This window comes from Heloderma suspectum, chromosome 7, assembly GCF_057233095.1.
Source record: "Heloderma suspectum isolate Gila_16-S chromosome 7, 16-S_ref, whole genome shotgun sequence".
Lineage (NCBI taxonomy): Eukaryota > Metazoa > Chordata > Lepidosauria > Squamata > Helodermatidae > Heloderma > Heloderma suspectum.
This window is the reverse complement of record NC_139464.1, coordinates 28113128-28128470: the sequence shown is the minus strand read 5'-3', so window position 1 is coordinate 28128470 and position 15343 is coordinate 28113128. Positions and strand designations below refer to the sequence as shown.

The following is a 15343-nucleotide window of genomic DNA, read 5'->3' as shown; positions in this document are numbered from 1 at the left end:
GTCAGTTGATTAAAGCAGATTATTTGTCCATGTGCAATAGTGGTTATGGAATTCTTTGAGATCACAAGTGCTGGTAGCAATTGCACCAGAATCTAGAATGTGTTAGATATAAATAAGTGGTAAAATGGTCAACTTGGTCAAAACCTTAAGAAAAGCTTTCTGCAACCTGGTGCCCTCCAGATGTTTTTGGGCTACTACTCCCAGCAGTCCCAGCCAGCATGGGTGATGGTCAGGGGTGATGGCAGTCCCCAAACATCTGGTGCACACCAGGTTGCGTGCTGCTGGGATAGACTACTTAGGATTGTGGGTGTGGCCTTGGAATGTTGCAAGTATAGGATGTGGTGACTTTTGGGTGTTCTGTGCGACTAGCACATTGTGGATTGCACCTGGATTGCCAAGGTTGTTCTGTGCTGGGCTGGTGAATGGTTATAGCAGCAAGCTAGAAAATATGTGCTTTTTGTCCTTGGCTCCATCCCAGCTCTATTGAGCTCCTAGTCTCTCTCCCTTTGATGGCTGTTATAAGCATGGAGAGCCAGTGTGGTGTTGTGGATCCAGGTTCAAATCCCCACTCAGCTATGAAAGTCATTGGGTGATCTTGTGTTACTCACTATCTCTCAGCCGAACCTACACTGCAGAGTTGCTTTGATGATAAGATTGGGAGGAGGGAAGAAAACCATTTGTCGCTTGAACTCCTCAGAAGAAAGGGGCAATATAAATGGCAGCAACAAACAAATAAACAACAGAGACTTTAAGGACTATATCTACTTAATAACTGCCTCAAATATATGTCTTTAAGATGCAATCCTATGCATGTTTAGACAGAAAAAAGTACTACAATTCCCAGCTGGCTGGGGAGTGCTGGAAATTGTAGGATTTTTTTCTGTCTAAACATGCATAGGATTGTGCCCTTAATGACTCATTAGAAATTAGTTGCACAGCCCTGTAACTGGCTTTGTTTGATGTGTGGTTTAGAACTTAATGCCAGAGACGGAAAGCATATGTGCACTAAGACCTGTTGAAGAAGTTCTCCTTCGTATCCTGCCAACATCTAGATTGTGTTTGGGTGATATCTGGATGAAAGTCTTATCTCTAGTCATGCCTACCTTGCAACTGCCTTTTGAGGAAGGCCCCACCTTGCTCCCTTCTGCCCACTAACAAGAGACTTTTCCCCTTTCCGTAGGCGTTTTGCTTGCTAAACCATTGATGTTTAAAACACCCCGGCTTTTGAGTACTTCGCTGCTGTTTCCTGATCTTTTTAAATAATATATTTTATCTTGTGGTTTTTATTAGGTTTTTTTAAAAAAATTAACTGTTGTTGTAAGCTGCCTTGAGCGTTTTGATGGAAAGGTGGGGTATTAAAAGTTTTAAATAAAGGAGATTATATATTGGCTCATTTCACAACGGATGTATTTGGAGGCATGTGTGTGTTGGACAAGCACTGTGATGTCACCCTTGTTAGTGGGGTGTATCTCATGTAGTTTACCAAGTTTTTCAATGTATAATGGGTTTGATCCAGGAACTGCTTTCCTCAAGAGGAAGGAACTTCCCTCGAGAGCAAGGGCTCCATTGTGGAAGATCCCTCCATCCTGTTTGGGGAGGACCCCCCTCCCCCCACACACCACCAGTTATCTTATTCAGCAGAATAACCTTACTCTCTCTGTAGCATTTTCAGGGAGCTGGAAGGGGCAAGGATTTCCAATTCTGCTAGTGCAGTTGATCCAGCTTAGATCTGGATCCAACCCAATAATTGTGGATTTCATATGAACTCTCTTGTCTGATCTCGGAAGCTAAGCAGAGGCAGCCCTGGTTAGTATTTGGATGGGAGACTGCCTGGGAATCAGGCTTCCTGCATTGAGCAGGGGGTTGGACTCGATGGTCTTGTAGGCCCCTTCCAACCCTATGTTTCTATGATTCTAGTTGCATAAAGGCAAGAATTATGGGTGAAAATTGACCCTGAGAGTAACAAAAGAATCAATAGCAATGTTTCGACTGAGCAAGTCCCAACATTTTCATCCTGCACCTAATGAAATAGGTTCATGCCTACAAAAATTAGTTTGTCTTCAAGATGGTACAAGAATCTGTTTTTACTAGAACAGAATAAGTATCTGAAGCTGGTAGTTGTTGTACACGACTGGTAATCCACATGAGCAGTGAGCCCTGTGGGGCCTACGTGCTTACAAGAGACTGCTTTTCTTTTTGGATACAACTTGGTAACCAGCTGTCATAGATGGGATTATTAAGGCACATTCAGTTGCCCTCTTACTCTAGGGGTGTGGGGGTGGGAAATCTTATTAGATATGATTCAATATAGATGGAGGCTGCTGTACACAAATGCTGTACTCTTATCAGAAATCTTCAACAGCATTTTCAGTCTTGCAATAATCTATTGGTTTTTCCATACCCAAGTTTAATAGTAAAGGCATAGATAAGTTGCCTGTCTTGTGTCATCCTGGCCATGAAATTTTCAATTATAAAAAAGAGGAAGAGGGAGAAATGTTCCTGGATATTGTTAGACAGTGTCTGGGGTTTTACTATAAATTCTGCCCAGTTGTTTGCTGACAGCATAGCAAAGATCACTGCAAAAGTCTCTTTATCTGAAGCCAACCAATGAGAGGGCATTGCAAGTTGGACCGATGCCTATGTATACACACCTACCAAAACACACCTACAAAGGAGAAAGCTCCAGAGGTGTTCTAACTTTCCTACAAAACATTTGTAACTGACTGGCGGGGACATTGTTCTGTTCTGAATAGCTTTTCTCTTGTCACTGTTGGTGTTGTGTATTCTAGGGGGTACCGTGGCTTACTTGTTGTTTTTGAACCTTGGCAGCTCTTGTAGAATTAGAAGCAGCAACAGCGGGTGGAGTGTCTGCTAAGTTCTTCAGTTTTGTGTGTGATATATAAAGGACAATCATGTTTGAGGCCTGCTGAGTCTCACAGTCATTCCCTCTACCTATACAACAGTTGGCTAACTTTGTTTTTCCAGTATGCTGGCGTGTAGGATATTTTGCATTATTGAAATGCCAGGACTTTTGAGAATATAATGGGCATAAACACAAATGCAAGATTGGATGTTAGGGAGCTGTATACCAATTGGGGCTTCTTAAAACAAGACAAATTTCCGACATAGAAGACATTCCTGTGTAGGAAATTGTGTGTATCTCATGTGATGACTGTACATGTGTGTGTTTCATTGTATATACAACTGTTGGAATGCCATACAGCTGTGGCCACAGGGTTACACACTGCATGCACACTCAGTGAACAGACATGTATGCAATCATCCAATATGGCAACCGACACATGGGGCTCTTTTGAATATTTTTTTTATTTATTTATTTATTTATTACATTTCTATACTGGCCAATAGCCAAAGCTCTCTGGGCGTTTCACAACAATTAGAAATTAGCTACACACACCGTAACTGGGTTTGTTTAATGTGTGGTTTAGAACCCTACATGGAAATGAATTGTGACTCATTCAAAGCAAATAAGGACTTTGTATCTGGCAGGTTCCTCTTTTTCATAGCTTCCTATGTCCATAAAGGGCCAATGGTACACTGCACCTGTGCCGTTTCTTAATATTCACAACAAAGAAGAAGAGGTCCAAATTGGTCTGGTTTCTGCCTCATACCAAACTTTAGACTAAATAATACCAGTGTCCTTCAATCCTATAAATGCTACGATTATTCATCAGTCATCATTCCGTGAGGAGTAGGCAACTGAAGAGTTAACTATCATTGGTGCTTTTAAGAGATCAACTTCACATCCTCTTGCATGTATAGTTCATCCCCTTTGAAAATAGTTTGCCATTAGGTTTTTAAAGGTGTGTGGGTGGCCTTGTATTTTTTATTATATTGTCTTTGTGTAAAAGGTTGTAGAAGGGATGCTATATAAATACATTATTGCTGTCTTGATTTTCCTGGCATACTTGGGATATTTGTAAGGTGAGCAATTTGCCATGCCTGAGCTAGGACGTGAGTGTACTGGGGACATAAACCCATCTGTTAATGTACAATTGCTGTAAACTTTGCCCCTCAATAAATCTAACTGAACAAATAGATGTAGGCACAATGGGCTTGTATACAGGAAGGTGCTGGATCAGCATATGGGGAATTATTGTTCTGATCACAAATATGCAGTCAAAGATGGAAGAATGAGACGGGAGGACATATTTAAAATCTATTTCTGGGCTTTTATATCAGCAAAGAAACTGTGGATCTCTAGTTGAGAACTTATTGAGGACATTTGAGAGCAGAAGAGAAAAATCTGGCCTCCAGAAATCAAAGGCTAATGACAAATCCTGGTGTTAAAATACTTCAGATCATTTTAAATTGGTAGATTCTAGGACACGTTGCTTCTCATTTGTGCAATGCTATAAGCCACACTTTATTGTCTGCCCCTTAATGACAGACCTACAAGCTCTCCATCTCTGAAGAGGAGACACCCAGTTTTAAGACTGATAAGTCTCTCTTCCTTCTCACTTTGAAATCTAATCTTCCTACTTAGCCTTTGTTCTAAATAATCCCCCCTCCCCACCTCCCATTTGAGCAAACACAGAAGAAAACTTGTGGCACCTTAAAGACTAACCAGTTTATTGTGGCATAATAAATAAAGGACCGGAGCACACGTGCTCAGATGTAGAGGAGTCTAGACAGTGTTGTATAGTGATAAGAGTATTGGACTGGGAGCTGGGAGATCCGGGTTCTAGTCGCCACTCGGCCATGGAAGCTCACTGGGTGACTTTGGGCCAGTCACAGACTCTCAGCCCAACCCACCTTACAGGGTGGTTGTTGTGAGGATAAAATGGAGAGGAGGAGAATAATGTAAGCCGCCTTGGGTTCCTTGCAAGAGGAAAAAAAGATGGGATATAAATGCAGTAAATAAATAGATAGATAGATAGATAGATAGATAGATAGACAGACCGACCACAAAAGCTTATGCCACCATAATTCCATTAGTCATGGAGGGGCCAGAAGCCTCTTTTCGGAGCTTTTGCTGTAACAGACTAACATGGGTAGTATCCCACTGGAATTGGTCAACCTTCTAGGAAATCTCAAAGGAGATCTTACTAGCAATTAATGGATGTTGCCCAAGAGCTCTGTTTGCCAGAGAGAAAGCAAAGCAGCCCAAGCTAACCAAACTGAACCTTGGGTAACCCAACTGCTCAGTCAAATCAGAGCCCTTACAAGCAGGCAACTAATCTGCAAATGAATTGAGATAAGGTTTGCTAAACCAGAACTGCTGCTAGATCTAGATCTATGCCAGCAAAGTCTCCAGGTATCTGCCCCCAAACTAATCAGGGGATTATTAGGTTAGATCAGAGAACTTACATACAGAGCAGAATAACAATTTGGTGTACCTCTTGAGAAGTCTGCTGCAGGGGTCCTGCCTCCCTGTTTTCATTTATGGTTTATCCTTAAAACAGGGTAAATATAAAATATCTTTATTTATTTTATTGCTTTTAGCATATACTGGGAAGACTTATTTAAATGAACAAATAGCCAACACCCTGCTTTCCGTTCGTTATGGGTCTTCCCATATATCTCCCCACCCCACCCACCCTGCATCTCATACTTTGAGATCTGCCTAAGAGCCCCTGCTTTTAGCCATGCAAGACTGGCATCTTCCAAGAGCAAGGCCTTCTCAGAAGTTGCTCCAGCAATATGGAGATGCACTTGGCCCCATTACTGGCTGCTTTTTGGTTCGAGGGGTACCTGAAGCAGGACTTCACATGTTGAACGGCGTGCACAGGGAAGGGTATATGTATTTTGCATGTAACTAATATGCATTTTGCATATTACAAACGAAGTGCCCAATATCCGGAGGGGGGGGGCTTCATATCTCAGGGACCCTTGGGCAGGGTGTAGAGCAGTCTTCCCCAACCTGGTGCCCTCCAGATGTTTTGAACTATAGCTGCCAGGATTCCTGACCATTGGCCAGGACTGACAGGAGTTGAAATCCAAAACGTCTGGAGGGCACCAGGTTATGGAAGCTGGTATAGAGTGTGTGTGTATATGTCTGAGTATGGTCTTCTGTGTCCACAGATGCACACTGCAACCTCTGCAGGATCCCTGTCAATGCGTGCTGGACCATCCAGCACCAGGAGTGGAGGAGGGCAGCTTCTATTTTCACTGCCGGAGTCCCAAATGCATTGCCAGTGTGGTGTAGTGGTCGAAACACTCAAAACATCTGGAGGGCACCAGGTTGGGGAAGGCTGCTCTACACCCTGCCCAAGGGTCCCTGAGATATGCAGCCCCCCCCCTCCGGATATTGGGCACTTCATTTGTAATACGCAAAATGCATATTAGTTACATGCAAAATACATATACCCTTCCCTGTGTTGGACTGAGACTCAGGAGAACTAATCTCTACTTGGCCATGAAGCCCACTGGGTGACTTTGGGCCAGGCATGGACTCTCAGCCTAGCCTGCCTCACAGGGTTACTGTGAGGATAAAAATTGAGAGGAAAAGGACCATGTAAAACTGCCTTTCCTCTTCCTTGCTAGAGGGAAAAAAAGTGGGATATAAATTAATTAAATAAATAAATAGGTCCCTCTGGGACACCACTGAAGTGCAAGCTATGATATCTTGCTGCCTCTGGTGACTGATTGCAGTAACCCCAGACACTGAGGCCATGCCTGCTCTTATCTCCATCGCCTGTTCTGGGCTTTTTCTTGGCCACATTAGAATAGGATGGAATGTTGTCAACAGGCTTCTATATATAAAGATCATTTACTACAAGTGGAATCTTCTACAAAATGTCCTGCTACCTAACAGGACTGCTCCTGTTGAGGGTTATAGCCAGCCATTTCTTCCGAGTAGAGCATTCCACTCTTCAATTCCCCTTCCATTTTTCTATTTTTCTTTTCCAGCTGACTCAACATTCCATGGCTACCAAATATACTCAATAGTTACTATGCTGTTGGTGGCAGGGTGCCTCCTTCTGTGTGCTTTAAAAAAAAAAAAAAAGTACCTCTGCCAACCTCAGAGTTCCCCTAAGCATGCTGATACATTTCTCAGTGGCCCTGTTTTGGCTCCAATTGTGTTGGCGCTCACCACCTAAGTTTGCTGTTAGAGGGAGTGATATGTGGATCCCACCCTTCCTAGATGGAACGCAGGACAGCATTTTTGTCCTTGCAACATTCCTGTGAGTTAGCTGAGGCTGCGAGACATTATCTTACCCAAGGCCACCCAATGAGCTTTCTAGGTCTGAGTCCTACCGCTCTGTCAGCTTGACCGCGTTTCAAGGTTTTGTCAGATTTTACAGCTTTCCTGGGCGCTCCTGTTTTGCACTCACCTTGCCCAAGCGTGGAAGGTTCAGGGTAGCCTTTTAAGAGCCAGTGTCCTTCAGAGGAAAGCACACTAGAGATTCAGGGTATAAAAACATATAGATTAAGGATGTATTGCAGGGACACAGGAGGAAGCAAACAAGGAGGTCGAGCAAGGTCACAGCAACAACCATCTAGTCTCCCGAAGTCATATCTCTCCCTCTCCCGCTCCCACCCTCTGTAGAATCATCCTGACAACCCTGACAACTAAAGGCTTCTAGCCACCTCTCCTCTTCCACGTACACTCTTCCAATGATTGCTGTGGCCAACTCATTCCTCCAGATAGATTCCAAAGGGCAGCAGATGATGGTCTGAACCTCGCCTGTTTGTGTCCCTTCTGCCCTGCCAGCCACACCATAGCAATGTCTGGCAGGAGCACGTAGCCCACAGCACTGCCACCACCACGTGGAAATGTCCCACTGATCTGACGCGGAACGCAGAACGCAGCAGCCAGAGCAGTTTCTGAGGCTTGCTTTTCAGAATGTATTGCACCAGTCCTTTTTCCTTTGCTTCCACTTTGTTTCTCGGCACAATTCGAAATGCTGGTTATTATCTGCAAAGCCCTACACTGCTTGGGACCAGGTTTTCTGAAGGACCTCCTCCTCCTGCATGAGCCGATTTGAGCACTGCATTCAGCATCTCGTAGGGGCCCTGCTTTGTTTTTTGCCACCTTTGGAGGTCTGCTTGGGGCTCCCTCCCAAAAGAGCTTCACTTGGCCCCTTCTCTGCTGAGCATCAGGAGGGCATCCAAGACGTTTCTGTTCGGCCATGCCCTCAGTCTGCTATAACTTCCTGCTGGGGTGATGTATCTTTAAACGGACGCAGTTGTTTTATACCCCTCTCGTGCTGCTTTTTTAATTATTTGATTGATATATTTATTTATTTTGTTATTACATTTATATCCCACTGCTTTTCCTCTTGCAAGGAACATAGGAAGCTGCCTTATACAGAGTCAGATCCTTGGTCCATCGAGCTCAGTATTGTCAACACTGACTGGCAGTGGCTGTCCAGGGTTTCAGGCAGGATTCTTTCCTTATCCTATCTGGAGAAGCCAGGAATCGAACCAGGGACCTTCTGCATGCAAAGCGTGTGCTCTGTCACACTGAGCTATGGCCCCTCCCAGAAGCCAAGGAACCCAAGGCAGTTTACATGCTCCCCCTCCTCTCCATTTTATCCTCACAACAACCCTGTGAGGTAAGTTAGGCTGAGTGTAGTATCCAATAGGGACAGTGTGCACACGGCCAGTCCTGCTGGGCCCCAGTCCATGCACACCCCGCTCCACCAGCCCAGGTCTGCACACCGCTGCAATATAGTGCTTCTGGGGGTGAGCCTCGGCAAGTGTGAAAACACTGATTTCTGGAAGGGCTCTGTACCTTGGGTAGCTCCTTTAGAGTTCTGACTGAAACCCAGAGCAGATTTACTGCCCCAATGACATCCGAGCCACCAGCCTCCACTGTTTACAGTACCATCATAGCTGAGCGCTGCTTCCCAGGGGATAGCTTTGATTTTATTATACGAGATAAGGCACCGATTAAGATGATGAATGCTTTCAGTCCTAATCTGTATAAATTTGAATTGAAATCTCAACAACTGATCATCTGCAAAACCATTCTTAAGAATTATCACTTTCTAGTCTGATAGTGGAAGTTGCACAAATGCCATCACAGCAGACGTGCAATATTTGTTTCTGACGTGGGCAGACATCTTCTGCTTGCTAATCATTGGCTATATGTGAATAAAACAGGCAAGGTATACAATGATTCATTTGCCATGTGAAATCGTTCACCTCTTCACTCAGATCCCATGCCTCTACCTTTTTCCTCCAGCCTCCTTCCATTAGACGTCTAGTCAATTATTCAGGTAGTAAGCCCAAGGGCAGGGCCTGGGAATTTGGCTTTGGTTTACATACAGCACATATTTTATGTAGGCGCTCTAGATTTGTCTGATCTTCTACAGTACAACATGCAAGGCATATGGTCAGGGGCAAAGACGCCGCTGCAGAAATACGGAGAGTATACGTGTTCTGACAATGCCTTGAAACAATCTGATGTGGGCAGAGAAAGGTAGGAAGGACAAAGGAATAGCAACACTGAGCACAGTCTTATACCCGTCAACAGGACTTGCTTATTACCCTGCCCCCATTCACTGTTGCAATCACGGAATGTGAGAATTCCAGGGCTGGCATCAAGGGCGGGCAGGGCTGGGCACCTGCTGAGGGCACATGACCTAGCAGGGGCGCACTGACAAGAACCCCGTGGAGCTGCTCCTTCTCTTCACCACTGCATCGTCCTTGTTCACCTGCCTCTCACTCTGGCCCAGACAACGGTGGTGGTGAGAAGGAGGAGCAGTAGATGCCCCTGCCTACTTGCTCGCTGGCTCTCTGCCTCTCAAACTAAGCCCGTGGTAGCAATGACAAGAAAGGGGAGGAAGAGCAACAGCAGCTGGTGACAATGGCAGTGAAAAGGTAGACTCACTGATGGAGCAAGACTACTCAGGGTGTCTTGTCCGAGGGCCCTCAAAAACCTCGGAACCAGCACCAATTAAACTCTAATTTTGGGGGGAGCACCTCTCTCCTGCCTCCCTGAGGCGTGAGATCTGTTGGAGGGGCCGTCCTCTGCATCCCACCAGTGCAAGACATACACTATGGTGGGATGTGGGAGAGGGCCTTCTCTGCTGTGGCACCCCGGTTGTGGAATGCCCTCCCCTTAGAGGCCCGGTTGACACGTACATTGGTTTCATTTCGGCGCCAAGTAAAAACATGGCTTTTTACCAAAGCCTTTGAGGGCTAAATGCATTCCCTAAAGTAGCACACTGTTTTAACTGTTCTACTGTTTTAGATTTTAATTGGTATTAGCTTGTTTAATGGTTTAATGTGTCTTTAGCTGCTGAAATTATTGTTCTATACTTTTTAAATTTATTTTATCTGTACACCACCCTGAGATCTTAATGATATCACGTGGGGTACAAATGTTTTAAATAAATAAAATAAAATAAAGCATAAGCACAGAGTCTCAGCGCTCAGATACAACATGCCACAAAATGCCAACCAGGAGTAGCATGCCAAGGAGGAGTGGGAGCCCAATTTGTACACTAGAAGTTTTGCATTCTTTGCCTGCACCGCTGTTGGATCAATGACATCTGCTGTCTGCACAGGTCATTAGAGGCCTGTGGGCAGATGCATGCAACTTGCAGGACCTGTAGTGCATGAAACAGGCCCTCCTCATCAGCTGCTGATGCACAGTGGCTGGCAACCAGGCCAGGCAGGGCTCCTCCTCATATGGTGCTTGTTGGTGGTAATAATAGCTGTGTGTTCAGCATGCATTGCCTCATAGGCCACTGGACTGGACAGCCAGCTACCCTGAAATGCACGTTTCCAGTTTTTCCTTTCACATTGTCCGGTGGGGGAAATACCACAACATTCTTGGCCAGGTCCAAGAATGCAGCCTTCCCCAACTTGATGCCCTCCAGATGTTTTGGACTACAGCTCACATCCTCCTCAACCATTGGCCATGGTGTCTGGGGCTGATGGGAATGGTAGTCTGAAACATCTGGAGGGCAGCATAATGGGGAAGGCTATCTTAAGGTTTTGACCAAATAACCGCTTTCACCACTTCTTTATAGCTAACACCATCTGCAGTGGTGGGCCATTTATGGTCCTCCAGATGTTTGGACCTACGACTCCCATCAGCCCTAGCCGACATAGCCAATGGTGAAGGATGATGGGAGTCTCAGGCCAAAACATTTGGAGGGCCACAAGTTGTCCACTCCTGATCTAGGGCAATTGCTGCCAGTGTTTGTGATCTCAAAGAGTTCCACAACCATCATTGTGCAGAGACAAATAATCCATTTTAATCAACAGACTTGATTTGCTGTGGGCCTTATGGTGAAACACGCTGACTGGAAGAATTGTTTAAAAAAAAAATTAGGACAGAACTCAGATTGTAACCAAGGAGACAGGACAACAACAGCTCAAACAACTTGACCTTCCAGGGACTTTGGAGATAAAATGTGCTCTCTCCCTCTTCCATTGTAGGATTATTTAACCTTCCAGGTATGGATGGGGAGTTTCATTAATCCCCAGTCCTGCCATATGTCTCCTCTAATCTATAGAATTTGCTGGTGGCCTTTAAAACAGTCTGGGTACCACTTCAGGGTGGGAAGATCTTAAGGAAGTACTGTTTGATTTGGTTTGTAACTGAAAGTTTCCAAACCATGGGAAATTGGGCGGGAGTGGGGGAATCAACGGAAGTGGTAAAGGAAGAATAAGCAGCATTTTATCAATGCAGTTGCACTAGCAATACAGAGTGGGCAGTTGTTTTCCTGCATGAACAATTTCCTTGACTTAAAAGATCACCTGTGGCAGGTATGAACTTGCCTACTGTTAACACCCATCTAGGTGGAAATCCTCCAGGTGATCTCTAGGATTTGCAGTCATGTAGCTAGCTAACTAGTCAAGGTATTTCTGCTTTATTATTACTGACCTAGTTAACATAAAACAACCACATTAATATTTCTTGTTCATTGAGAGCAGCCTAATTCTGAACACTCACTGGTTCTAAACATTTTGATGCAATCTTTTTTAAGTTCAAGAATTCATACTGTGAACTTCTAGGCCCTGGTTTTTGTTATGCAAAGTCCCTTGCAAGTAGTTGGAGTTTGCCCCCTGTTTAAAAATTGCACAAGCCCTCCGATTTTAATTCATGGGGGGAGGAAATCAGCTTCTTCAGCTGTCACAAGTGTGTGCAACACTTCAGGTCTCAGTGCAGCGTGCTCTCTTTTGAAAGAAACTGCCCATTTAAAAAGCAAGCCTACACTTCCTACTGCTTGGACATGGTGAATGCAAAACTGGAGTAACCAGCAAAAGTGTAATATCTGCACAAAGCTCAAAATGCAGTATAGGGTGAATGCAGTGTTGGTCTAACTTAAATCCCATTCATTTCAGTGGATCTACTCTAGTTATAGTAAACCCACTGAAGTGAATGGGATTTAAGCTAGACTAACAGTTGGATACAACCCATAGTGAAGAATGGAGAGGAAGACATGAGCAGGGAGATTTGATTTCAAATTAATGCTCAAGAAGTTCACCAGGTAGCCTTGCTCAGCTTCACCAAACTTGTATAATTGGGTGAGGCTGAGCAAGGATAAAATCTTCTGAGTTCTTTGTGGAAGGTAGGATCCACAAAGATCAGTGATAGAGCAGATGTGGTGCATCCTTGGCATCACCAGTTAAAAACATATCAGGTGAGCTGTCTGGGGGCATGGGTTCACTCTTAAATTCCCCCCACCCCAAAGATATTTTGTACTACCCTGGGTTTCCCTGAGCATGCTGGTATCCATTCCTTGGTGTGTGTGCTTTGGCTACATGGCTATCATAACTTGGCACCTGAGCATGCTGTATTAAAGGGGCACAGGGGTACCCCTTTAGTTAAGATACATTGGAAAAACAAAAAGGTTCTGCTATTATAAGCCTCAACATTCTATTGCTTATAAAAATGACAGCTGTTGAGTTAATAACTGGAAACATGGCTTCATTGATCTACCTAATGAGGTCTAAAATTTTGGAAAATTTCAAACAGATCCAGTAATGAGAACCTAAGGCTGATGCCTTTTGTATGCCGCATGATCAGCAACGATGTGTTGCGAAGACAAAAATTGTCCTGGCTTACAGTTTATGCTCCATGCACCCACACTTTTCCTTGGTCTTCCAGGCCCAAATCCTGATAGGGAAGATGGAGTGTCTGAGATCAGCAGAGATGACCCACTGGTCCTGTCTTGCCTTATGAAGCATCTGAGCCTCACTGTGATGCAGTCTAACACATCAGGAGGGCACCAGGTTTGTGAAGTCTGGTTTAACCCATCCTGCCATTTACCAATGTAAGCAACAAACAGGAGTGGGTCAGCTTACAGGAGGATTCCTGTAGCAATACAGTAAGACTGAGACATTTCATAAGACAAGACAAGACCAGGACAACATAGATCATCTTTGCTAATCCCAGACATTCCATCCTCCATTCCAACTTGGACCTGAAAGACCAAGGAAACATGTGGGTGTATGGATGGTAAGCTGTAAGCACAATTTGTGACATTGCACAACATAATTACTGATCATGGGGTACATCTATTAAGGTATCAGCCTTAGCTTCCAGTTTCCTGGCGTTGTGAAGCTTGAGCCAACACGAGATAGCCTTACCTCTGATCCTAAACCAGCAAGTTTCATGTTAGTTGAATTAGCATTTATGGTGTGCTGTAAACCTATTTCCCATGCCTTTCTCCAGGAAGCCTGCATCGGACCACCAGTGTTCCAGAATGTGTGTATAATCTAGATACGGTTGAAACGGACTATGCTTCAAGACCTTTTCTTAGAACTTCATATTACGATTCTCATCAGGTGAGGAATACTAACGTACATACACACGCACGCACACAGATGCACACATTATGTGGATGTTGTATGAATATGGATGTATATATGAATTCAGATGTATTATTTTTATTTATTCACATTTATATACTGCTTTCTACAGAGGTATCAAAGCGGCGAACATAAAATACAGTGGTTTCAAGACAACAATAAATATAACAATAAAAACCCAATACAAATTAATCAGCAATAAAACCCCATGCTCTAATGTGTGCTACAAACCATAGCTGGCTGGGTCACACTTTAGGGAAAGCCTGTGTTAAGAGTTGAGTTTTAAGAAGACATTTAAGGGAGCAATCCTATGGGTGCTAGACAGCAGCTAGACGGCCATAGGATATCTGGTTTTTGGGGAACTGACCTTGAACCCTGTGCTCTGAGGTTGGTTCCTGGAGAACCAACCTCCCCGCACTTCCACGCTGTCTCGGAGGCAATGTGGAACAGCCCCATCCACGCTTGCAAGAGGAGCGTGGAGCAGCCGAAAAGGGGCATGTCTGGGGGCGTTCCAGGTCGGGGAGGGCGGAAATACCTGTACGACGCATCCAATCTGTCATACAGCAGCCTCCTTCCCCGCTCAACCCACCCACAACTAGACAGCCGCAATCGGCTGTCTAGCCGAAAATGCAGGGTAGGAGGAATGCGGAGGGAACGATCCCCTGCATGCTTCTCCTGCCCTGCATTGGATAGGCAATCACCTCCGATTTCGGGGGCGGACGCCTATCTGGATAGGATTGTGCCCTACATGTCAGAATTGTGGGGGCCTGTCTAATGCCAGTTGGTAAAGTGTTTCACAGGGGCTGCAACACTAAATCCTCTACTGCAAGTGCTCCTTGGACTAACCTCAGGAGCGTAAGGCACCCTCAGAAGTGCTTTGCTGCAACAAATAATGGCTTGATTAGATTTAGTTGACGTAGTTTTCAGTTCTGAGAATGCCTGCTGAGTTTTTCTGAAGTTTTAAGTTTAAAGGCTACACATACCTTTTACTGTTGTTACAGTCCTATAAACCAAAGTAATCACTTACAGATAAAATTCATTGGGTCGGATCCAGACCTAGTCATACTTGGAGTAGACTCATTAAAATCAATGAGACTGTAATGTAAGTCCCACTTACTTCAGTGGGTCTACTCTAAGTGTGACTAGGGCTGGGTCTAACCCATCAGGAAAAGTTGGCTTAGGCTGCAGTTGTAAACCCACTTACCTGGAAGTCGGCCCCATTGAACTCAGTGGGACTTATTTGAAGTAAACATGTATTGGATTGCACTGTTTGTTGCCTAGTTCATTTATGGGGTGGAGGGAATGAGCTGCATTTATTTTATATTGGAATATATATTATTATATAGGACAGAAAGGAATATTATTTTGTAATGACAATCTTTTGAAATAAAAACAATTAAAAAGGAATCACTATTTTACTCACTCAGTTTGGAGCAGAAACAAAAATGTTTAAAAGAGCTAACTACTCTTACATACAACATCTGTACCAAGAGGAAGGAATCTAATCCTTCTTTCAGACACTAGAGCTTTTGATTGTACATGAGCCAAGAGGAATTCTGCCTTTATTTATATTTGTCAGACACATTATGGACCCTGTAGTCTG

General features: G+C 44.3%; 1 protein-coding gene across 1 annotated transcript in view; it reads left to right on the top strand.

Moving 5' to 3' along the window:
* Positions 1–15343, top strand: part of PKP2 (plakophilin 2) — a 78401-nt gene that overhangs the window by 3337 nt on the left and 59721 nt on the right. The window contains exon 2 of the mRNA XM_084809462.1: positions 13604–13716. Within this exon, the coding sequence (XP_084665588.1) occupies positions 13604–13716 (113 nt within the window). The remainder of the gene's footprint in view (positions 1–13603; positions 13717–15343) is intronic.